General features: G+C 36.7%; 1 protein-coding gene across 2 annotated transcripts in view; it reads right to left on the bottom strand.

Moving 5' to 3' along the window:
- The window catches only part of samd10b (sterile alpha motif domain containing 10b), a 93195-nt gene that overhangs the window by 2592 nt on the left and 64187 nt on the right, over positions 1-26416 (bottom strand). For both annotated transcript variants that reach the window (XM_077213981.1, XM_077213980.1), the window contains exon 4: positions 16259-16399. In XM_077213981.1, the coding sequence (XP_077070096.1) occupies positions 16259-16399 (141 nt within the window). The remainder of the gene's footprint in view (positions 1-16258; positions 16400-26416) is intronic.

Raw genomic sequence — 26416 nt, 5'->3', positions numbered from 1 at the left:
TAACTTTCTTTGTCCACAATCCCAAGGGAGCATGTATGAGTTTCATTTAATACCAGAAAGTACAAAAGAAATGTCAAATATAATAAAAAAATACATAAATAAAAACCTTTATATCTGTGTAACTAATATCTGTGTGTGCAACATTTTCGGCTATTTCTCTCCAAAGTCTCCTTATAGGGATAATTCACCCAGAAAAGAAAATTCTTTCATCATTTACTCACCCTGATGTCTTACTAACCTGTATGAAGTTCTTTCTTCTGTGGAACATAAAAGATGTTTTGAAGAATTTTCATTCAATTGAGGTCAATGGTAACCAAAACAGCTTGGTTATCAACATTCTTCAAAATATCTCATTTATGTTTCACAGAAAAAGAAAGAAAGCCATATAGGTTTAAGATGTGAGGGTTTACGTGGCAGGCAGCCATTTTATATGTAGACAATAGTTCATACAAAACAGTGATGGGAGAAACTGAGCTTTTTGAAACTCTGAATCAATTGAACCAATAGGTCTGTAGCGTTTAAGACACATACCAGCAAAAACCGATTGAGAGTGGTTAACCCTTAAAGGGTTAGTTCACCCAAAAATGAAAATTCTGTCAGTATTTATTCACCCTCATTTTGTTCCAACCCCGTAAGACCTTCGTTCATCTTCGGAACACGAATTAAGATATTTTTGATGAAATCTGAGAGCTGGATCACTCCTCCATACTAGTCCATAGGCTTGTTGAGGGATTGAAACTTGCCGGCCTCGAAAAGTTATTAAAGACATCGTTAAAATAGTCCAAGTGACTACAGTGACTCAATCTTAAGTTTATCAAACGACGAGAATACTTTTTGTGCGCCAAAAAAACTAAAATAACGACTTTATTTCAACTATTCATGTCCTTCTCTGTGGGCCTCGAGTCAGTTCATTAGTTTAACAGCGTACACTTCTGTTGTTGTACGTCACACGCATCACACACATGACCAGCGTCGGCCAATAGTGAGCCTACGTGTGACGTAGCTCTACGGAGATCACACTAAGTTAGCTGACTAGAGGCCAACAGAGAAGCAATGAACAGTTGAAATAAAGTCACTATTTTTGTTTGTTTTTGCGCACAAAAATAATTCTCGTCGCTTGATAAACTTAAGATTGAGGCACTGTAGTCACTTGGACTATTTTAACGATGTCTTTAATAACTTTTCGAGGCCGGCAAATTCAATCCCTGAAGAAGCCTATGGACTAGTATGGAGGAGTGATCCAGCTCTCAGATTTCATCAAAAATATCTTAATTTGTGTTCCGAAGATGAACGAAGGTCTTACGGGGTTGGAACAACATGAGGGTGAATAAATACTGACGGAATTTTCATTTTTGGGTGAATTATCCCTTTAAAAGCATACCTCAAGTCTTTAGTGACCCGGGATGTCATTCACTACCCTCCTCCTCATTCATTTTTTAAAGTTAGACATCAACCTGCTTAGTATTCCTCAATCAATTAATTATAAACAATATAACAAGAAAAAAAGTGGCAATGTCTGATACACAATGATAAAGTGACGTTTCCATTACCCTTCAAATTCCGCTAATTGAAATTGCGAATTGAAAATACGCCCAATGTACACTCCCATTTATCGCTAAAAAGTTTTTATGCTCACATGAGGTGGTTTTTCAGGCAATTCGAAAAAGGAATATTTCACAAAACTGCAATGGAAACAGTTTTTGCGCATTTACAGGTCACCTGACGTAGATGTGTGGTTTGTTTGGACAGAATACGAGACAGAGTTCTTTATTAAATTCATAAAAGACAAAAGAATTACAGGAATACTGGATTCTAAACATCAAAGAAATGCCACAATCAAGACATGAGGGAGAAACACCCAGAAACTCCTCATATGTGCCGCTTCCAGTATAATGGATAACACACATACATCTCCTTTTAATAATAATGGCCAGTGGCTGGTACATACATAAACCTACCCATGTCCGTTGCCATGATTTTTGGAATGACTTATCGAAGATGAAAATTAGTCGCATAACATCGGTTAATGGAAACGCCGTCATTTCACATTCGTTTTCTGTCGACATTTAGAAAAAATCGCAAAAGTTTTGCGTAAATCTGTAATGGAAACGTGGCTACTGTCACTTGACGCTGGATCTGATGAAGAAGCTGTCAGCGATCAAAATATTTTGAAGAAGTTGAAAAAGATACAGTTGTGGTCAGAATTAATGTTACCCCTTGTAAATATGATCAAAAATGGCTGTAAAAAATAAATCTGCATTGTTTATCCTTTTGATCTTTCATAAAAAAAAAAACATTTCATTGAAATAAAATAATTGAAAATGGAGGGAAAATCAGGTCGGGGAACTGGGACTGTCAAGGCAGAAGCTTTATTTTGTGCTTCGTAACACATTTTTGTGTTGATTTTGATGTTTGTTTTGGATCGTTGTCCTGATGGAAAGCCCAACCACGGACCATAATAAGATTTCAAGCAGAAGCTGTCAGGTTTTGATTTTTTATCTGTATTTGATAGAATCCATGATGCCATGTAACTGAACAAGATGTCAAGGACCTCCAGCATAAAAATATGCCCACACACTCTTATCCCAAATTAGTAGACTTTACTAGAAATTCGTGTGGAAACCCGTTGCCTCAAACCATTTTAGTTTTTACACAAGGTAAAACTTAATGGGTTAAGTTGTATTAACACAAAACCTTAAGTCGATGCAGTAGACAAATCAAGTTTGCTTTAGTAGTCATTACTCAAAATCATTAGTGAACATAATTTTTATCCTTAAGTAATGTTGTCTAAACTAAGTATTTTAAGTTAACCATGCAAAGAAATATATAACAAATATAAAGCAAAACATTACTTATTACAACTTAAAATAATTTGTTCATAAAAATAATGTTGTTTTTGTCTTTTATTATATTTTGACTATGAGATTATTGTATTTAAATACATTTGTTTTAACAAACTGGAAGGGAAGAAATTAAACAATACATTTCAATGTTTTAATGCAATTTATTTTGATAAAGTAACACTCAAATGTGTTATTGCAGCAATAACCAAAACACAGGTATTTAAACTGCTTGGTAACTATTCCAACTTGTTTAGTGAAGGAATATGACACAGCATTCAATAATATCTGTGACCTCCTTGTGAACAACTGTGTACCGTACACTTCCACTGCATCTTCACAGGAACCTGTAAAATGAAAGAACAAAAGAAAACCTTTAGCACAACTCAGTTGGAATTTATATTTAGCCCACCACAAATCCACAACCAACCTCTTACTTTAGTACTACAACTAAAAAGTATGACCTCGTCCACAGAAACGTTCTCTAAGTTACCGCAATATAAGCAACAATCACTAATGTACAACTTTAACAAACACCATTTCGAATTGACACGTTATATTTAACAGAGATAAGCTAGCCTCAGTCACAAACATGCAGACACGTGCTAACATTGTAGTCTGTCAAAAGACACGTTAGCACTATGCTAACTTTAACGTTTAGCTAACTTGTTGTCTCCAGACCACTCATTTGGTCAGTCAGTTTTCCTGGAAAGCTAACGTTACTTACATATACTTTGTTTAAACACTCACCATTCGACTTGAAGCAATGTTTCTTTCAAAAACCAACGGTCTTCACAGCCACGACGGCGCCACTCACGGGCACTCTTAACTCGGCACTCCAGGGAGATTTTCAAATGACCCCGCCCCTCCCCATACAGAAACTTAACATCCTAAGTTATTTCTCCTTAACATGATCAGTGCACTGCATACTTATGCTGAATATTACAAACAGCTAATTTGATTTAGTAATGAATGTGGTTTTGAGCAAAACATGAAAGAATAATTAATCACCACTCAAAAGTTTAATTACACGTAAATCTGGGTTTACAGTGCAACATTAAAGATCCAACGGTATATTAAATTGTAGACAAGGGGTACTTTTTATCCTTGTGTGGACCAAACCCATCTAGCATGTTTGCTGCCAACAAGCTCTTTTTTTAGTTTCATCTGACCACATAACTCTGTGCCGTTTGATGTTCCAGTCGTGTCTGACAACTGTATTTGCTGGAGTTTGTTTTTGGATGAGCGAGGAGGATTTTACTTGAATCCCTCCCAAACAACATGTGGTGATGTAGGGGTTGTTTGATATATTTTTTTAGGCTTTCTGGCCCCCAAGACTCAAGTAATCTCTGCAGTTCTCCATCTATAATCCTTGGAGAGTCTTTGGCCACTCAAACTCTCCTCCTCACCGTGCATTAAGACAATATAGACACATGTCCTCTTCCTGGCAGATTCGTAACATCTTTAGTTGATTGGAACTTCTTAATTTTTGCCCTGATGATCAAAATGGGGATTTTTTTAAATACTTTAGCTATTTTCTTACAGACACTTTCTATTTTGTGATGCTCAAAAATCTTTTGATGCACATCAGAACTATATTCTTTGGTTTACTCATTGTGATGGATGATTAAGGGAATTTGGCCTTTGCGTTTACTCATATTTAAACTCCTGTGAGACAAGAAGTCATAGCTAGACAATTTCATGTTCCTAGTCACCCTGGTACGCTAAAAAAAGTTAATATTAATAAGAATATACTTCAGAGATATTATTCGTAAAAAATTCTAGCGGTGCCAATAATTGTGGCCATTGTATTTTGGAGAAAAACATTTATTTCATAATGTACACCCAACCCACCACCACCACCACCACCCCCACCACCACAACCACACCACACACACACACACACACTTTCAATTCTTTTACTTCAATGAAAGGTTAGATTTTTGCAAATTTTTTGAATGAAAGATCAAAAGGATTAACAATGCACATTTATTTTTTACAACCATTTTTGATTATATTTACCAGGGGTGCCATTAATTCTGACCACAACTGTAGTTTATATGTTTGAGATGGCGAATATGAGCCAGATGCTGAAGGTACTGGGAAAGGAGCTCTGATGAGGACAGTGATGATGGTATAAAACATACCAAACTAAACGCTTCCAAGCTCCTAAAGTTAACAAAATGTGACCTTGGACCACAAAACCAGTCGTAAGTCGCACGGGTATATTTTTAGCAATAGCCAACAATACATTGAATGGGTCAAAATTATCGATTTTTCTTTTATGCCAAAATCGTAAGTAGCCTATATTCAGTAAAGATCATGTTCCATTAAGATATTTTGTAAATTTCTTACCGTAAATATATATAAAACATATTTTTGTGAATGGATGCAGCAAAATCGCAAAAAAAAAAAAAAAGTCAGAAAACATGCCTACAAACTTCGCTCGCTGCTGCCTGCTCTTTGGGAATTACCAACTCAAGTTTGGTATCAATGTCAAGCTTAGATTTCCCCCTTTTTGGGTTCATAACTCTCCACAACGTCATTAGAGCAGTAAGCCAATAAAGAGCGTTAAAACAAACCCTTCTCGTGTAAAAAAAACAACAACATTTTCTTCTTACCAACGGTCTGCTACAGCGCCTCTCATTGGCTGGTGACTTCTTCACGTGCACAGTGTACACAATCCGCAATGGTAACGGTGAAAGCCATGGATTGTAAGATAGCGCGTTTGCTAAATTTAAACTTTAATTACTGCAATAATTTAACGAACATAGTAAATGATTTTTAAATGACACACACACACATTTAGTGGTGGGGAACTCACAAAGGTGTAAATTTCATTTATTTCCTTTCATTAGTAATGCGTAGCTAAGGACTTCATTTGGAGAACTTTAAAGGTGATTTTCTCAATATTTAGATTTTGTGCCCCATCAGATTCCAGATTTTCAAAAGGTTGTATCTCGGCCAAATATTGTCATATAGCTTTCATGTGATGTATAAATCTCAATTTAAAGAAAATGACCCGTAAGACTGGTTTTGTGGTTCGATTACTTCAATGCTTTGAAATTATGTGACTTGGCCAGTTTGATTCCACCGAATCAAAACACAAGATTTACAAAGGATTTAATTTAATCAAAAGTGCCTATTGCTAATACAAATACAGATAATACCTACTGTCTGACAAAATTCAGTTTCAATAACATACTTCAGATCACATGTACTGCAATATCTGACAACAATGGTATCTGTACCTAAATTGTTGCAAAACTCGTACCTATACATACAATTCCCTGCAGTTTCCAGCTGAAATGAACACTAGTGAAAGTAAAACACCAACAACTTTTAGGGAAAGATACATTTTGACATTTGCATCACATAACCAGCTCCCTAAGGTTCTTCTAATGTAGTAAACTCGCCAAGGATTGCACTTGCTACATTAGACGACAGGCCGCCATTTGTCTCATTAGATTTTTAAAAAAGAGCTAAAAACTGGTATGGATTTGCACAAATATTGTTCAAATTGTAATTTGACTAGTGTGCACTTTTCGGAAAAAACTAACAAAAAAACGTGCTTCAGAAACCCAAAATTCTTAACATTCAGATGTGCAGCAAGCCATCATTCATACTGGAAGTGAGACAGACCGGCCAGATGTTGTTCGAGTGGAGGTTGTCTAACGGTAGCAATTAACATAATTCTCAAGAACATCACAGTTTGCTATATTTCTTATCTGTCACCAGCAGAGAGTGTTATCGGAGAAAAATGCAGGAAGGATCTTTTCATCAAGGCCAGAAACAAAAAGGACAAGACAAAATGAGATCACATCAGAATACATCATAACTGTAGCAGCTGACAGGAAACACGGCATGATTTATTTCTTTCTTTTATTTTTTTGGAATGCAATCAGTTTGTAGGGATTGTAAAAAAAGCTGATTGCAATTTAGAGATGCGTTTCTTCCAGGTCTGGGCAATCAATGATAGTCTTGTTCAATCTGACGAGAAAGAATGTATGAAAATGAAAGTTAAAAAATATAAAAGTATGATGGAACGACCAATTCAAATCACCGAACAATGGACAATCAGAGACAAACGCATTTGAAAAAAGGAACAGGTGGAATGGCTCGTGCTGCTGTGACATCAAATGACACAGTGCCAAAGCTGCTGAAAGTCAGAATGATTGGTGAATGTGTGTTATCTTCTGCACTGTCTCTGATGAAGACACCTGATTATCGATATCCATCTAATAACATTTACAATGGAAAGAGAGAGAGCAGAGAAAGGGAGTAGTTAAGATATCTATCCACTACTTCCAAACAACCCGATTTCAGTAGAACAGTAGTTTTCTCAGTAGCATGTGAATAATAGCCAGTGTTGGGAGTAACGCGTTACAAAAGTAATGGATTACAGTAACATATTACGTTTCGCTGTAACGCAGTAGTGTAAGGCATTACTAATCAATTTTCAGTAATATTTTACTCTGTACATGTTCGGTAAGGCTTGCGTTACAACATACTTTTAGTTTTAATCGTAAAACAAAAAAACAAAACAAAAAAACCAGCAAGACCGCCAGACATTAACGAATGAAAGATGCAAGTAGGATAACTTACCTGTTCGTGGTCAGTCAATAGCCGCGTGTGGTGTCCAAGTCTGTAATTAAAGACTAAATGGCAGCGTCTGATATATTTGTATAGCGATTTATTTTTTACAGGAGTGCCGTGAGGTATGATTTCGGCCTCAGTGCTCGCGCTGGCCAGAGGAAAAGCGGCTAATGGTGAAGATGGCATGAAGAAGACTACATTCGCGAGATGGACGTATGCCAGTGGCGGAGCCAGAGGGGGGTCCGGGGTGGCACTGGACACCCCTGACATGCGATTGGCCACCCCGGGTGCCACCCCAAAATTGTATTTGCTACTGGCAGTTGCTGATGCTGATTTTTTTTAATTTAAATTACGTTCGCCGGCAGCGCGGCGCGCGCAGTTTTCAAACGGACGAGAAGAGGACGAGAGATGGTTGCAAGATACCGAACTTCACCGAATAAGAAAACATCATATTTGAAGTAAGCTTTTAAGGTTTAGCATCAGGGTGGTTTGCTCCCAATAGCCTACATTAGGCCTAATACAAGCATATACAGTACCTTGCCGTGTGTACGTTACAGTATACAAATGTTCTAGCTAATGTGAGGATAGGAGATCAAAACGCAGGCAAAGAAGAGCAGCAACAAGCGATATCATAATGCGATCACTATAGGACTATGAAGCTTTATGGGTGTAGGTTGTTGATGGACTCGATCTACTGTGTTTTGATCATCATTATGAATCTTATCTAGATGTAGTCTTTGATAAAAATGCGATTTTCTCAGCTTTTTGATCATGTTGCTTTTTATGAAACTTGCCAACATTCAAGTGTTGATTAAAAAAAAAGACGCACGAAGCTAGAATAACATTATTTTTTTGTTTTTGTTTTAAAAGCACAGGGTTTGTTCTTTCTTTTGGTATGTTCAGATATTCATACAACAAAATATTCTGGGGTGCCATGAAATTGTGAAAATTACCAAAACCACTTTTTTTTTTTTATACTGGCGAGAAAGAGTTAAATGTTGGTAATTGGATGATGATTAGAATATGAATATGATTGGAATCATATTTTAAATTTGTCATATTTTCGAACAGGGTCAATTAAACATGAAAAGAAAGGGAGAGATATCAGTTATTTTAAAATAAGCACAAACATAGTCCAGTCATTTTATGAAAAAAAGTTTGAACAAATTGCAACAGAAGCAAACTCAAATAATTTTGTATCCTCATTATGTCCTGAGTAAGGAAACAAAGTCCCTAAGAATCCCATTAGGGGAAAGTTTCGAAATCTGTTTCTGGGGATTCACTTTTTATTTTACTTACCTTTTGTCTTCTGCATTCTCCTTACCCTTGTCTCCTGTTCTTCCCTTAGACTCGTCCCCCAGAAACAGTCGCACAGCCCCAGCCCCAAACCCCATCTCTTTATAATTAAAAAAGGCTGGTTTCTAAAGTACTTCTTATGCCTCTATGTATTAATGCTCATGGGTAGCCTAAATGGGTTCCATTCAGACCTTAACATTAAGTATTTTACTGTTATGTGTCAACAAGATTCAACAAGACATTTTCACCTCCCTAGACCCAATGTTTAGATCTGTTGTGGTATCTATGCAAATTAGCACATACGTAATTAGATTATGCACCGTTTGTCCATCTTAACAAACAATTAAAAAAAAAACTTGGAATACATTTTTTGTTTGTCTTGATGCAAGTAATCAACTCAGTAATTTTCATGGTGATATCTAAAGGTTAATCTTTTTACCCTATTCTCGTAAGAAAAAGAATGAATAGGCGTATGAATAGGCTATATTTGTGTTTTTTTCTAAACTTTCCCTAATGGGATTCTTTGGGACTTTTTTTTCCCTTATTCAGGACATATTGAGGATACAAAATCAGTTGAGTTTGCTTGTTGCAATTTGTTCAAGGTTGACCCCGATTTTGGTTTAAAATGACTGGACTAACAGGCAGATCAGGTGCAAACAGACCCCCCAGCCCTTGCATCACCACTGGCTAGTCAGAGTCAGTGTGGTCAGACTTCAGAACCAGCAACAGGTCAGAGCATCTACCAGACACAGGCAGTCAATCACATACCCAATTCAGGAATTTAAGTTGAGATGATTTTGCCAGATTAAAAGGATAGTTCACCCAAAAATGAACACAAAAAAAATAATTATAAATTAAATAATTAGAATTAGAATTATTATAAATTATTATAAAGAAAGAAGTATGTTGTATTTAATCTTCCCAGGATAAGATTTTATATTGATGGGCAATAAAATTGTTTAACTTTTTCAAGGACATGTCTGCTTGATGCCTGCTATATCTAATAAAAGATAAAATAAAATAAAAAAATGTAAATGTGAGTTTTTTTGTAAATAAATGCAGCAGTTCATAACAGACACATGCGGTATCTTATCTACTTGGTGGTTCAGCTTTGTTTTCTGCAAATATGTTGGATGTTCAACACTTATAGACACAAACAGAGTGACCCAATTCCTTCCACAAGCTTTTCCACTGTGTGTGTGTGTGTGTGTGTACTGTGTACCCCCGAAAGTAGCAGTGGCCACCCTCTGGCCACCCCATGTATAAAACTCTAGTTCCGCCACTGACGTATGCGCATTAGGCTATTCGTTCTGTGTTTTCTTTCTAAACAGTTAGGCTATGTTTATGTGGTATTTTTCATGTTTTCATCACGCAATCATGTTTTTGATGCCGTGGTGACGCGTTCATGTAAGGGCGGCGGCGCTGCCGATAAAGCACCGAAAAGCTGTCACAAAGAACCGGCAAAAGCAATGATTATGAATATGTCAAATATAGCAAGGAGACATGTTGATTGTTTATTAATAAAGTCAAGATGAAGTTGACGATGCTGACTCGCGATCTTCGCAGTAGGCTAGTGAATGCACCAGAGAGAAATGCACATTTCATTTCATAAGCAGAGAGCAGTCTGTTTTCTTTCGTTTTGAATTGTTCTGTTTACAAGTAGACATTTCAATATAGATATATTTTTCAGGTCCGTACAATTAATACAAAACGAAATTAACTTTAAAGAAAGGCTTCGTGTCTTCTGTGTAAGGTGTCTGTGAAAGTTTTATAGCAGTCTTTTAGTGCCGCTTCAGAGCGGTCGCGTCCGTAACGGAGAACTGTCACGTAAGTAACATTGTTTTTTCCTCATAAATGCGAACACGAAAAATAAAATAAAATGAATATTTTATGTTCTGTGGAGAGCCAACCCTTCTTCATTAGATTTGCGCAGTGTAATTCACAGAATTACACAAAAAAAAATCGTTGCCTCCTAAAAGTTAAAGATTTTTTTTTGTCACACATGACTGTCGATTTCCCTAATATTAAATATAAAACGCATGTGTAGACTGATATTTTTCTAATGTCTGGACTCCTTTCTGGGAGGAGCCTATGGATAAACAGACGTTTCAATATTTTGGTATTAATGCATTTTCTGAGAATTTATATAATTATATAAGTTTTGACTGCAAGTCTGCAAATGTCATGTCCATAACGCTGGAATTCCCAAATTGTAAATAATTTATCCTCAACTAGTTTTGTGTTGTAGGTCTACATATTTTATAATGTTAAGTTAACTTCAAATAATACTAATAGTAATTTAAAGATGTGGTAGCATTGGATCTGGACGGTATGGATAACGCTGGGAGTTGGAAGGGGTGTGTCGCCATTCTGCAGGTTCGTGGATCTGAGTGTCGAGATTTCGGTTTCATATCGCATATCGTTACAGCCCTAGTCATTTTAGAATGTTAACTTCTACTTCTGTATAGTTATTTTGGTGAAAGTAACTCAAAAGTAATACAGGAGTAATGTAACGCATTACAATTCTGAGACAGTAATATTGTAAGGTAATGAATTACTTTTAAATAACAGTAACAAGTAATATATAATGTATTACAGTTTGGAAGTAACTTGCAAAACACTGATAATAGCAAGTAATAAACGCTATTTAAATGTCTTATTTTAACAAAGGCTTATTATTTCTCAGTACTTAAATGTATAATTACACTGAAACAAAGTGTAACCTTATATATTCTATTTAAATTCTATATCATATTTATATTTATTTGATATACTTAAATGCTGTGCTGTAGAAAGAGTCATTTTGAAATAACACAGGGTTGTCATAAATAATGACGGAGTTTTGTTTTTGTCTGAATGTTTTTAAAAGAGAAAGGAACAAGCTGAAAATGTGTATCGAGAAGCTTGTAGCAGATGTTGGGAAGGGCCTCAGGATGCTCTCCTGATGGAAACAGGCATATGGAAGAGACAAGCTGATTACGCTAGCGGATGTCTCAGGGCGTTTGTGTGGGTCGCCCTCTTCCCGAGACTTCGCGGCAGGTTCACAGCGTTTGCTACATCAACATTTAATTGGCTTGTTGAAGATTTATCATTTCACTGAGCATCACAAAATCCTGTTTAACGATAAACAATTGTACATTTCCTATTGTGTTTCAAATGTCTTAGTAGTAGTACAATGACTTTCCCCAGATCTTCATTTCCTGGTATGAAATGAAACATTAAAGCCTTTTGATTTTACAGTTTTCCTAAATGGCACACAAGCAAAGTGCATGGCAACGCACGTAAAAGATTCATGAAAACATCATGCATTAATATATACGAACCCTTTTCAGGAAAAAACGTCTGCGCAATATTAGTGTTTAAATACACATGAGGAGTCCCGAAGGCAGCGAGTGACATCTCAAACACGACAATGAGACTAAAAAAAGAAACTTTTCCATGCAACTGACTTGTTTTGTTAACAGGAACAAATTATTGCATTGTTTGCTATGATGAAGCAGTGGATCACATGTTTTTCTCTTTGTGTGAGATGTTTAAAGTCTAATACAGTGGGGCGAGGGTGGTAATTTGGAGAAGAGGTAATAAGGTTTGGTGTTTCAATAGAAACAGCAATTATAGTGTTGGGAGAATCTGCCTCGCTCTCGGCTAAATTGCTTCGGAGTGAGGAAGGGAGGCGGGTTCGGCGAGGGATGAAGAGGGCTGTATTACTTGGCCTTACTTGGAACCAAAAGAACAAAGCAATTTAGAAGAGTACAGAGGCAACATTTCAGAGGATAAATACCAGATAGCAATTGGACTGAAAGGTCAATCTAAGCCTCTGAATCACTCATGTGAGCGTTATGAGCTTTAACAGAGAGAGCAAGATAAGTCCATGTTGATCATTAATAAACAATGCTAAATTATTGGGCAGGGGACAGAAAGCTATTACCCTTTCTGATATATATAACCAATCGTACCATGGTACGTTGATGTAAACTTTGATAAAGGTATAAAAGAAGCTGTTTTGTTAGCGGGGACTCGTGTTCAGGACATATAAAGAGCTCAGGTTCAGGACATATAGAGGTTCAAGACATATAAAGAGCTCAGGTTCAGGACATATAGAGGTTCAGGACATATAAAGAGCTCAGGTTCAGGACATATAGAGGTTCAAGACATATAAAGAGCTCAGGTTCAGGACATATAGAGGTTCAAGACATATAAAGAGCTCAGGTTCAGGACATATAGAGGTTCAAGACATATAAAGAGCTCAGGTTCAGGACATATAGAGGTTCAAGACATATAAAGAGCTCAGGTTCAGGACATATAGAGGTTCAAGACATATAAAGAGCTCAGGTTCAGGACATATAGAGGTTCAAGACATATAAAGAGCTCAGGTTCAGGACATATAGAGGTTCAGGACATATAAAGAGCTCAGGTTCAGGACATATAGAGGTTCAAGACATATAAAGAGCTCAGGTTCAGGACATATAGAGGTTCAAGACATATAAAGAGCTCAGGTTCAGGACATATAGAGGTTCAAGACATATAAAGAGCTCAGGTTCAGGACATATAGAGGTTCAAGACATATAAAGAGCTCAGGTTCAGGACATATAGAGGTTCAAGACATATAAAGAGCTCAGGTTCAGGACATATAGAGGTTCAAGACATATAAAGAGGTCAGGTTCAGGACATATAGAGGTTCAAGACATATAAAGAGGTCAGGTTCAGGACATATAGAGGTTCAAGACATATAAAGAGGTCAGGTTCAGGACATATAGAGGTTCAAGACATATAAAGAGCCGAGGTGTGTCCCGAAGCTATTCCCTCACATCTCTCACTCCACTTTCCTGCTAAATCTCCAATGTCCTGGTAAAGGAAAAAAAGCTGCTAAAAAAAGCTAATGGGGACATATTTCTGACCCTTGCTGTCAAAATGAGTCAGAATGAGCAAATTTTCAAAAATGAATTTCCCTGCATGGATGTGTGGCCAGATTAATAGTGATCAACACAGCTATAGTAGCAAAGTTCATTTTAATGCAGTCATGACAGTTTCATATTGTGTAAATGCCCAAATATTGTTCAAGATTTGCAACATTTCCACATCCATCTTGTTTTGGTGGTGGCACATTATCACTGAAGTAGTCATTAATCAGTTGAGCAAAATGTTCCACGTCAATTGGTCCGAGAAGATTAGCCAACCGCAGTGCATTTAAAGCATTAGCCACCGACTGAACACTCACTATCAAATTACAAAACTAGCATATATTGACAAAATATTGAATTATAATTTGAAATGAATGTGTTTATTTTTCATGTTTTCAGAGGATGGAGGCTTTCATGACATCACAATGCACCGCACGGGGTGTTATGATTAATCACAGAAGGCAATATTACGACTGGTTAGCAATATGCTAGTTTTGTTTACATCGTGGGAATGAAATCGAGATCCATCGAGAATTCGATAATTTTCTGTTCCATGGGAGGAATAAAGTCATACAGGTTCGGGACGACATGAGGGTGTGTAAAAGATGACCGCATTTTAATTTTGGGTCGAACTATCCCTTTAATTCCCAAGAATTAAGAAGCACAAAACCTCCTACATCAACACCAAAAACACTTGCCCCTTCAGTTAATTTACATCAACATCATCCAAAACGTAGATCGAGACCCTTTTATGACCAGAGTGGTTGTCTTGTTTTTCACCCGATCAATATTTCATATTTTCATTCATGCCCACTGAATCAAAAATGACAGGCCGCTATAGACGGCCTCTCTTTAGACATCCGCTGGAAACCCTGCTGGCTGAGAGACACGTCTAAGAATAAACTCGCACAAGCTGTGTCCTCCAGCCATGCCAGCCCGACGGTCCCCAGGAGACAGATTTAACTCACACTGACAGGTGACGTCGACTATCAGAAACCAACTAATCAGCTTTGGCGGGACTTCTATTTGACCGTCCTCCTCTCTCCAACACCCTTCACCTGTATGAACCCTCACACAAGTCTTCTGTTTGAACCTCAGGTGAGGATTTTTCCATTGGGAGGCTCAATAAGATTCCTTTATCACAGCACAGAGACCAGGACTTGGTGAACTGTTAAATTAAATTTGCCCCCTAAGCTGTTGGTAGAATTCCCTGACACAGCGTTTAAGTGGTCTCTAATTCCCTCTCCTTGTTAATGTGGGGTACACTGGGGTTTGACACTTGCTGAGGCGGGAGTTCTGAGGACGTGTCTCGCTACGAGGAGACCATGATACTTTGGGGTAACCATGGGTTGTCCTTTGAAACTTTGAAAGTTGTATTTAAGTGAGCTTCAAACGAAGAGAAACTCAGAGCTTTTGTATCCCAAAAAAGACTTGCATCCCAAAAGACTCAATGCTGAATAAAACATGGATATACAGTATGTTTTATTGGTAGCACTTTTCACTAAGGTTCCATTTGTTAACATTAGTTAACGACATTGGTCAATATGAACGGACGATGAAAAAATACTTCTAAAGCATTTCTTAATGTCAGTTAATGCTAATTTCATCAATTACTTATACATTATTAAAATCAAAAGATGTATCTGTTCATATTATTTAATGAACCTGAGCTAACATGGTAAGGTGTATTTTTTTATCAACTAATTTTAACAAAGTTTAATAAATGCTGTAACAAATGTATTGCTCACTGTTAGTTAATGTTAATGAATGCATTAACTAATGGGATATTATACAACAGTGAATTCTGGTCTTCGAATTTGATTGGCTGATTTCTATTCTATTCTATTCTATGATATTATAATAATTAATTAGTGCAGTCAAATCGATTAATCACGATTAACCACATCAAACATAAAATTATTTGTTTACATAATGTGTGTGTATATGTATTTTATATATATATTATATGTGTCTGTGTGTATATACAATATATAAATATAATAATATACTGTACATACGCACATATATTATGTAAACAAATAATTTTATGTGGTTAATCGTGATTAATCGATTTGACAGCACTAATTATATTATATTATATTATATTATATTTATATTATATATATGAATTCATTTAATACTTTAAAAAACCCTAACCAAGCATTAAATGAAATGAAATGAAACTATTGCATGAAAATTAAAATTATAATATAATATATTAATACAAATATGCATAAAAAGATTCAGTCCGATTAAAATGGTCTAATTGAAAAGAGTTAAGTCCAACACAATCTATGCCAATATATATAGCCTATAATGTTGTTAGCCAAGTTGTTGTAACACAATTTTGAGTTGCACCTCTCATTCACTTCCTCTGAAGAGTGATTAATAATATAATATAATATAATATAATATAATATAATATAATATAATATAATATAATATAATATAATATAATATAATATAATATAATATAATAACACTATAAATAAAATGCATAATTATTGTTAGGGAAGTTGGGTTGTGCTTCATGCAGCCCTTGAATGAGTCTGTCTCATATGGGCCGTCCTCGTCAACTGCACTGATATTGTTCAGTTGTGTATGTTCCAGGTGTTGGAGTCTCACCTCTGCTGAGCAGCTGTAGGTTGCGCACCTCCTCTCTGACCTGTAGCTGTAGGACCTGCTGCAGGACCTCCTGTCTCAGTGTCTCCTGGATTATACCCATCCTCTCCAGCTTCTCTCCATTCAACCGCAACAGGGCACGACCTGAAAAAGTGTGAGTGACAGTTTGAAAAGTCAATGCCAGCTTTGTAAAATAGCTGGAACAGAAAAGGATTATATCTGGAGAACATTTGATCAATAGTATGGAATTGGTTTACATTTCTTTAAATCCTCCTAGAAGCCATCAAATTAATGTCACAAGTCTTGCCAACAGAACAAGCCAACTTAAGAAAAAGTCTTTGAGATGTCTTTGAGGAACCAGACATGTAATAAGACTTTCTCTTCCTGCTGTACAGTTTTAGCTCTGCTGCTTCTAAGACACCACATTTTGGCCAATATATCATTTGTGCATAAAGCAATTCCAGGGCATATTGTTATAAGCTCCTCAAAAAAAAAAAAAAAAAACATCCAAGGTGGCGGATGAAGAGAATGACGAATATAAAAACGAGTACAATTTATTTGTATGGCACCTGTCATAAAAAAATGCAGCTAGTGTATCACGGGTCAGAATAATTAAAGAAATACAGGGAATTAACCAAATAAATCAGACAAATAACAACAATAAAAAGCAACACAATTAAGGTTGAGAAAAAATACTAACAAAAATTTTCAGTCTGATTAAAACCGTCGCAAAAATGGACAATAATAAGGTTGAGAAAAATAATAGAATTATATAAATATTCATTAATAATTCAAATAAAGTTGAGTGTGATTAAAATGGTCTAATTAAAAAAAGCATATACACTAGCCAAAGTATATATAAATTATTATTTTGGCCAAATTCTGAAAGTAGTACAGCATGTATCCTTTGTAAATTAGGTGATTCCAAAATAGTGCCGTGAAAATTCATCCAAGGTGGCAGATGGAAGATCAAAACGAAATAAAATAAATATAAGATAATAAAACAATTTATTTGTATAGCACCTTTCATACAAAGAAATCCGTTTCGCAGGTCAGAATAATAAAAAAAAATGGGAAATTGACCAAATAAATAAAATAAGACAAATAAACAGACTAATTAAAAGGGCCTAATTGAAAAATTGTTCAGTATAATATAAAATGTTAGGTTGTGGAATTATACGTTAGTTACGTGTTCAGTGTGCATGACGTAAACTTCATCTTCAACATAATAGGCGTGTAGCCATATTTTTCCTAACTTGCACATGAACCTTGATCTTTTTGCACCAATTAGTTTGTCAAAAAGCTGACCAAACAGATGAGTCAAACAAACGACTGGAGACTCATTAGCAATATACGCCTGAGTTAAACGCTTGTGTGAGAGGTTTAAGAGATACGCACACTCTTAGTTTAAACCAGTGCAAAGACATTTTTATCACTCATAACTTCTGGAAAGAAATAGCACACACACGCTAGGTATTCGCGTCAAAACTTAAGTATAGTTTAGGCTTAAGTTGTAACATGCTATTGTAGACCGTTATTTGAAATAAATTGCGAGTTCTCTCATTCAACACACAACAAATCTCTTTTCCATTTCGGCTAGCATGCTACCTTTTAGCTGCCTAAGTAAGCAGTAGACAGCAAAGCAGCTTAGTTTTGCAACAGAGAGTTTATTTACATCATAAAGCCTGCTCACGTCCCTCACCGTCCCGTCACTGTCAGATCCTCGTCCTTCAAAAAACATCACAAAGCAGGAGAATTTAGTGTCATTCGCCCCGAAAGCGCTCGCTCTAATTAAGCGCATAAATCATCTTTTTCTCTCTTACAATATAATCATCCATCCTCATTCTTACCTGGCAAGTCCACAGACACTACCTCAGAAGAACGCCAGACACACAGTTTACATAACGAGAGTCTATTTTAAGCCTCATTAATGAATGTGTTCAATTTCCGCACATAATATTGCTTTGTGTAATGATTACTAATGAAACCCGTTTACATAAGGCCCATTTTGTGACCTTGGATAATCTTATTGATTTGTGTGGTGTGTGTCCAGGAACATGGGCACTGGACAGCTATTCCCTTCCGTGAATAAAACATAATGACCTTAATACCAGCTGGCTGTGGCTATTTCTCTGATGATGTAGTGGAATTGGAGAGATGAGTGCAGTGTGGTTTGGGGGTTCAGAGACTGGATAATGATAATTACAGTTTTACAGATCATCTACAGAACTTCAAGAGCTGTCCCTTGAGACGAACCACTACCTGGCGTTTAATTACTTACTAATAAGTGAGATTTGGTTACAGAAACCTTCATACGTTCAGAAACGGGGAACAAAATGACTCATCTTGGATATTTAGCGGTTAGAGGCAGAAAGGTTGTCTTCTTTCAAGTCAGCTAGAAATAGCATGACAAGCATAGCCTTCTTTCTTTGACATTAACAGGAAATTTAGATGTGTAGGCAACCTATTGGAATTATTGGAAAAAACATGCAAAACCTTTAAGACGTGACTTTACATACAATTCATACATACAATTACATACAGTTTCCAGCTGAAATGAACACTAGTGACAGTAAAACACTAACAACTTTTATTCCTTTCCACGTAATTGGGATTACAGGGGTAGGCTATCGATTAATTCAGACTTGTGGTCTTAAGGTGCTATAAGTAACTTTTTTACTCTACTAAAGTATAAAAATACCATATGTTTGCAGATATTTAGGAAACATGCTAAGTTCACATACTCATTTCTCTGAAAAACACTTCTACAGCCAGTTATTTTAATTATTATTTTACACGTTCCGTGTTGTCTGTCGGTTTTAGTTTTGGTCTGTGGTATCTCGCCCACTGCCAGTTCACCCAATAGTATTTCGACACCCCGGGATGCCAGTTGGCAGGAAACACAGTGTATTGCAGCCAGCAAACAAACTGGGTAAGAGATTGCAGATTCTACCCAACCTAAAAAGCCTCGATATCCTTCTAAAAATCGTAATAAACGAGAGCATATTAAAACACGGATAAATCAACTTACAGTGTTGTAAGTCTCCTCAGCTTTCATTGTCAATTGCACTCGATCCTGTTGCGTGTCCTCAAACTGGCAACCGGCGTGAGCGTCGAGTCTGAGGAGGAGTCATTCTTACAGATTGCACCTTTAAGGTCCTTGAACACTAAGGCCGACATTTTTGTATGCTTTTTTTCATATTCATCATCCTAATATTCATCCTCATATTTCACGGAAACCTTGCACACTGGGTCCAATGCGAATTAATTAAATCGTTGCGAAAAAAAACGCAAAACAATACAAAATGGAGTCTTCAAGCAGTGAGGATGATTTTGTTGTCCTCTCTCTTCTTAAAAAGAGAAAAAGATCCATCCAATCCTGAGATTGCGTAGAGAGGAAGGGGAGTTCCACCTCCTCATAAAGGAGCTGCAGGAGTATCCAGAGCGATTCAAAGTTTACTTCAGGAAGTCAGTGGCTCAATTTGATGCTTTGCTAGCGATACTGGAGCAACATATTAAAAAGGAAACCACCGATTTCCATGAACCAATTGATTCTGAACAGGTCTGGATTTTGGCGTTCGCTTGTACAGTGGCTCTGAATTGTTAAATGACCTATCAAAATGCTTTCTACGGAGGCAAAAAACGCAGAAAATTAAACCTGATCCGAATTTTTTGTGATGGACGAACGTTTCGGAGGCAGTGTGTAAACCTGATTGACACAACGTAAGGTCGTATTTATTTTTTAACGTGTGAAAATTTCAGACGAGAATTTCGGACTCAAGGACCTTCCTTGCACAATGCTATGTTATGACCTCAAAGCACTTTACCATAGTGCATGGTTTGTAAACTAATACATTTTGATGTTTGCAGCACATCATCAGCTTCATATGTTTGGCTTTGGTAAACTTGCTCAGTAGCTCACCTGATACAGCATTGCACTTGTGATGCCGAGCGCTCGCTGAGTCTCGTGAAACACAAATCATGATAAAAGAGCTCAAAGACTTGTAAAATCAAGATTAAAGGTCCTTGCACACGGAATCCGAAATTCTCGTCCGAAATTTTCGCACGTTAAAAAATAAATCAGACCGCACGTTGTGTCAATCACGTTTACACACTGCCTCAGAAACTTTCGTCCATCATAAAAAAAAATTCGGATCGGGTTTGATTTTCGAATTTTTACCAAAATTTCGGACTCAGTGTGCAAGGACCTTAACACTTTCCCCGCTATTGACGGAAATTTCCTTAATTTGTGAGAAAACGCTTCCCCGCCATTGACGAAATGTAAAATAATGCTTTTCGTGCCACTCTCTGGACATTTTGCTTTGAAAGCGTCGCAAAAACGCGCAAGCAGCAACCAAGCACAGGAATATTTTTCCAATAAGCCTGGGTTGTATTCAGCCCTGTCGGGCATTTTTCCCAGACCAAAGACCAGCAGGGGCACTGATGAGCTCCAGAAATTACGAAATTATTATGATTATGCAGTGCATAATAGCTTGGACTGTTACCATCACAATCAAAGATGCTCTTCCACACAGCAAGTGCAGAATGATGCAAGCCAGACTCGTGGATTATACTGTCACATTTAGTTGTGTTGTGCGGCGTCACACTACGCAGCACGCTTCCAGTGTACAGATGGTGCAAACATCTGTGCCCAGATGCCCAAGGCATGCCAATGTCATAATCTGACCTTGGTCAGGAAATAATGAAAGGCTCGTTCCTTTTACGTCACAGCCACAGTGATGCAAGACACTTTCAAAATAAGTAGGAGATGAAGTGAGCGTTTTGCGCACACTGACAGTGACTTGATATTGACTTACTACTTGCTATTGCTAATCAAAGAGAGGTTGTATTCATAATTTAGGAGGGAGCATTCGGTAACCCTTTATTTTAAGGTGACGTAGTTACACATTACTACATGTATTTACTATAGTAATAACAGTAAATAATGCATAATTACTATTAACTAACCCTAAACCGAACCCTAATCATAACTCTAGTAAGTAAATGTAGTTAATCAATATTACTCAGTACTTACTTATTTACGTCACCTTAAAATAAAGTGTAACCGAACATTCTCATTCTAAACAGCATTTTATTGGACAAAATATCTGGATACATCCATGAATGTGAGATGAGTTGTGATATGTTGTTTTGTTTTCGAGGAGATAAAGTGTATACTGTCTCTTTTTATAACTTTCAGGAGTACACTGGCATATAAATTATCACAAAACTAATAGACAATGACTCAAATCTTTCTTGACTAAAAGCAATTTCGATTTTATTGGGTCTTTTTTGTGATTTGCTGTACAGTGGAAGAGATCAGCTGCGAAACTGAAGCTATTCTACAAAAATATCTATGGTTAAAGAGATAAAAGAACGGCCAATGTGAGAGGACATTGTGCGCGCGCGCGCGTGTGTGTGTGTGTGTGTGTGTGTGTGTGTGTGAACAGTAAAAAACAAAGCCCTTAAGTTGAATCGCAAGGTGAATTACAAACAGAGGGAGAAAGAGAGAGAGAACCACCATACTGAAATGGCATATTACAGTAAATCACTGCAATTCACATGATTAAAGGACAATTCCAGCCAAAAATGAACCTAAATAACACATGGGTACCGAGTCGACCATTCTTTGGGATGCGTTTTCATGATAATCAAATGTACCCAATTTTAACGTTAGTTTTAGTTTAACCACATATTAGCTTATAACGCTAGTTTATGCGGCATAGAATAAGCAAAAATAAAAATCGCTAGGTAATACCACAAACAAGGCTCAAAATAGCCCCACACTAACACGGTCGCATAATTAGTGTCTCTACCTGCAAACCGAAGCATTGAGAACTTTGTAATTGTACAGTACTATAAAGACAGTACACTTTGCGTATATAGATATTTTCGTATATTAACTTATAGTCATCTTTGGAAAACAGTCTCGACCAGTCGAACCACGAACGCCGTGGCACCAATTACTGAAGTGTATCTTGTTAAGCCTGATGTATAGGCTGTTAAATAAATTCTTGGTGTATTTAACTATTTGGGACTTATGGGGTATTATTGGCCAGAGATGCCCCACTGACCCAACCTCGAATTGCCCCTCGGGCTTTAGGGGACAGTCATGGGCCAACACTGACCCAGTTTCCAACTCTGAGAATTCACACATCGCTGTGGGGATTGCATTCGCTTCTCAGTCACTCACAATAGGCTGGGATGAACAATTAGAGCATGGGTGATGCTAACAGCATTACACAGGATAATGGAAACGTCCGTAACCAGCCAGAGGTGCTTCTTGAGGCTGATATTTTTACTTTTTTTCTAAGATGCATTGTATTTTTCATTTTGATATGGTGCTTTGATGCTGAACAACATTGAGGGGCTTGTTTTATGAACCTCTATAACATGCACGCACACACGCTAATTCAGTGCATTTAAATTCAGCCCTCCAGAAACACTTTTTCCAGAATTGCTGTTTGTCTGAGTCTTTTGTGTAGCAGCAGACAGCACAAGTGAACAGAGCAGAAATGATTCCCTAAAGACAGGTTTAATGTGCTCCCAAATAATGCCCTGAAGATAGTGATAGAGGTGCTGTCAAAAAACAAGATGAGGTGTATAGAGGAAAAAGAAAAACAGTTGGTCCTAAAAAGTACACTGTTCTTTCGATTTATCTTACATTTATGACAAAAAACAAACAAACAAACAAACAAAAAACAAGCAGACTGAAAAGACATTTAGTTACTTCATGATATAAATATATCATCCATCCAAGCAACATTGTGATTTGCTACTGGGTCGATGCAAATAAGAGTGTACATAAGATATAGAAAAGGAAAATCTTTTAAAAATCTAGTTTAAAACTGAATATAAAAAGTACACTTTAAATACAAACAGATTGAAGACTTCATCATTTTTCAAAAACCTTTTAAATATATTTTGAGGGTTAAAAAGTAATTTTTACAAGGTGACCTAACATTGCTTTATTAAATTATCGGATATTTTGAGAGATTTATTGATTATCATGAAGGTCTAGTTATTCATTCGTTCATTCGTTCGTTCTTAACCATTAATGTAAGTATGTGCTGCAGATCGATTAAATATTTCAATAGTTTAACTTACTGTAGGTCCTTGCTAAAATTGCCTATATTTAAACTTTTTTAGGTATAAAAACTGGTTATGGTTTAGTTGATGACAATAACAAACTCAATATACAGTCCTGAGAAAAGAAAGAAAGGACACCCTTTGAATTGTATTGTTTTACATATCAGAACATACTGGTCCTTGCCAGGTCTTAAATTTAAGTAAATACAACCTCAGATGAACAACACAGGACTTATTACACTGTGTCATGGTTCCCTTTCAGTCGCTCACTTTTGAAATAGTCGTCGTGTCGACTGATTGGGATCACGCTGTCATCTTCGAGTACTGTTAAAACGAGCCAATGCACATTGGCGTGCGAGATCTGCATCTCACACTCCGCCCCGCGGCATGGGTATAAATACGTAAGTGGATGCATGCACTAGTTGTCTTTCGCTTCGGAGCCGATGTCTCTGAAGAGTGAAAGTTTCAAAACGAGCGAGTGTGTCGGTGTTCTTCTGGTGGTTCTACAGCGCTAGTGCAGTGGTGAACGCAAGCTTCTGAGCTCTGAACTACTGTTTTAACAGCATCATTTCTGTGTGTTTGTTGATGGTTAGTTAGAGGGCGAAGAAGTGAGTGCTTCACACTGTTTCAGTTCACTGTTCAGTGTTGAAAAACATTCTGTTACAAAAACTAGGCCAAAATGGAGAAGCCATGTGTGGCAAATTAAGTCCACTCTTACTGCTTCCATAGGAATTAAGAGAGTAAGTAGCAGTCAGGCGCTGCTAATCAAATGTCTTTGACCTAAAAATATTCCAACTCAGATCAATATTTCGTGTCTAATTATTTACTTATGTGGTAAGTAGCTGTGTAATAAGCGGGATAATGTACTTCCTGCCGCTGATTCTCTCAAAATAACCCACTTCAGGCTGATCAATCACTTCAGGTCACTTGATCAGCCTGAAGTGGGTTATTTTGAGAGAATCACCGGCAGGAAGTACATTATCCCGCTTATTACACAGCTACTTACCACATAAGTAAATAATTAGACACGAAATATTGATCTGAGTTGGAATATTTTTTTAGGTCTTTAAATGCAAAGCTTCCGCAGAGAGAGCAGTTTCAGCACGGCAAGTTCAAACTAAACGAACATTTAAGAGATACGGTATACAGTAATTCATATCACTTTTTACACAGCATTTCACCACATAAATAATTATGGGGATACGATACTGTATATTGATTTCAGATTAAACTGTTTTAAAATCGTACCTGTTTGTATCTCATAATCCAACAGTGTACAAAACAATAGTCACAAAATGGAAGCAGCTGCGTTTGTATGAAACAAGAGAGAGCGAGTCCACGATACTGGATGGCATATGGCAGATGGCAAATAACTGTACACAAAATATTGATTTGAGTTTTAATATTTTATTAGCTCACCAAACGCAAAACTACCACGAAGAAAAACCGTTCCTAGCAGGCGTATAGCACTGCTGACTTCAGTGCCCCGGATGAGCCAGCGTTATCTGTTATGAGCGGTTGCTATCTGGGAATAACTTACCGCTGGATGGCGCTATTGACCAATCAGAATCAAGTATTCCACAGAGCCGTGATGAACAGACGATGTTTTATAATGTCCTCATATGTAAAACCATAAAATTCAAAACGGTGTACTTTCTTTTTCACATGACTGCATATACATTTACTTGGAACTCTGCTTTAGCATAATTTTTAAACAATTACTAACAATAGTAGCTTTTATTTGATACTTGCTCAAACCTCATTTATTTTAAAATACACTGAGTTCAAAAAGACGAGAAGGTTGTATTTATTAATATTATTTTTTTTTAAAAGCTGGCAATTGAAATCCCATCACAATAATACAGAAGTGACATTTGAAAAAACAAAAATAAATTGTTTCATTATTTTATCGCCTTATAGATCAACTCAATGCCAATGGGATCTGGGAAATGGGATGTCCTCATTCAACTAAATACAAATTCAAATACTGCTCATTAATAAGCGAAAGCTAAGTTACCTCAATCTCCTTAGATTCAATGTTGTGTTATGCATCGTCTGACTGCAAGTCGAGGATTCTACAGGATAACACGAAGAAATATATACTTTTGTATGTCAAACTAGCCTACTTAAGTTTATATATATATATATATATATTTGACTTTATGCCTTCCCAAAAAAAAAAAATGAAATCAATTTTAAATCAGAATTACTTTCGTAAAAAAATATGTATTAACATTTTATCTGTTTATCTGCTAAAAGTTCTCATCAAGTTTATTTTGCCAACTTTTTTGGAGTACACTAGTACACCAGTGACCTTAAAGTTAACAGACACTGACTGACAGCTTCAAAACTGCAATTTTGATTTCGGGCTCTTCAAGATTCATTTTAAAAAATGCAGTACTTACTAGAAATGAATGTGGACGCAGTGCAAGGCAATTCACACTTGCAGCTGTTAAACATCTGACTCAAAAGACCAATAACTATGGTGGAGCAGAAACACTCTGCCTGAAGCAAGCCACGGTCTTGTCTGACATGAGTCAGTGTTTTACAGCGTGTGTAACAATGCTTCAAGCTACACACACCATCTTAGAAAGAGGCTTGATATATGAAGCAATAAATAATAGTGCAGATAACAGAATAAGGCCTCTAGCCACTGTCGGCGCCCGAATGAATTACTTAAAGAGGCATTTGGAGGGGGCACACATTTGTCACTCCAACCCAACTAAATGTAATGCTAAAATGAGTGCTTGTGCTCAACCGTCACTGTCTGAAGGACAGGAAGATTCATGGCATGCATACACATAGCCCAGAAAACATACGAACGTTAGAAGCACCAGGGACTGCACAGGGGGAAAAAAAATACCTACTAGATCACAATTGATTTCGATCTATGGGCTAAAATTTGATTATTTGTTCATACAGACAGTTTTTGAGCTGCTCTAGGAAGCACCTAAGAGTTACACCTGTTATACTTATACATTATGCTGAATATTCTTGAATGTTGAATGCTTAAAATCAAGAAATGACAATGGGCCAATAATAATGATAATTATTATTATTATTTGTCTGAAT

The sequence above is a fragment of the Siphateles boraxobius genome, unplaced genomic scaffold (assembly GCF_051911475.1).
Source record: "Siphateles boraxobius isolate OS27281-9 unplaced genomic scaffold, OSU_SipBor_1 68, whole genome shotgun sequence".
Taxonomy (NCBI): Eukaryota; Metazoa; Chordata; class Actinopteri; order Cypriniformes; family Leuciscidae; genus Siphateles; species Siphateles boraxobius.
This window is presented reverse-complemented; position numbering and strand designations above follow the sequence as displayed.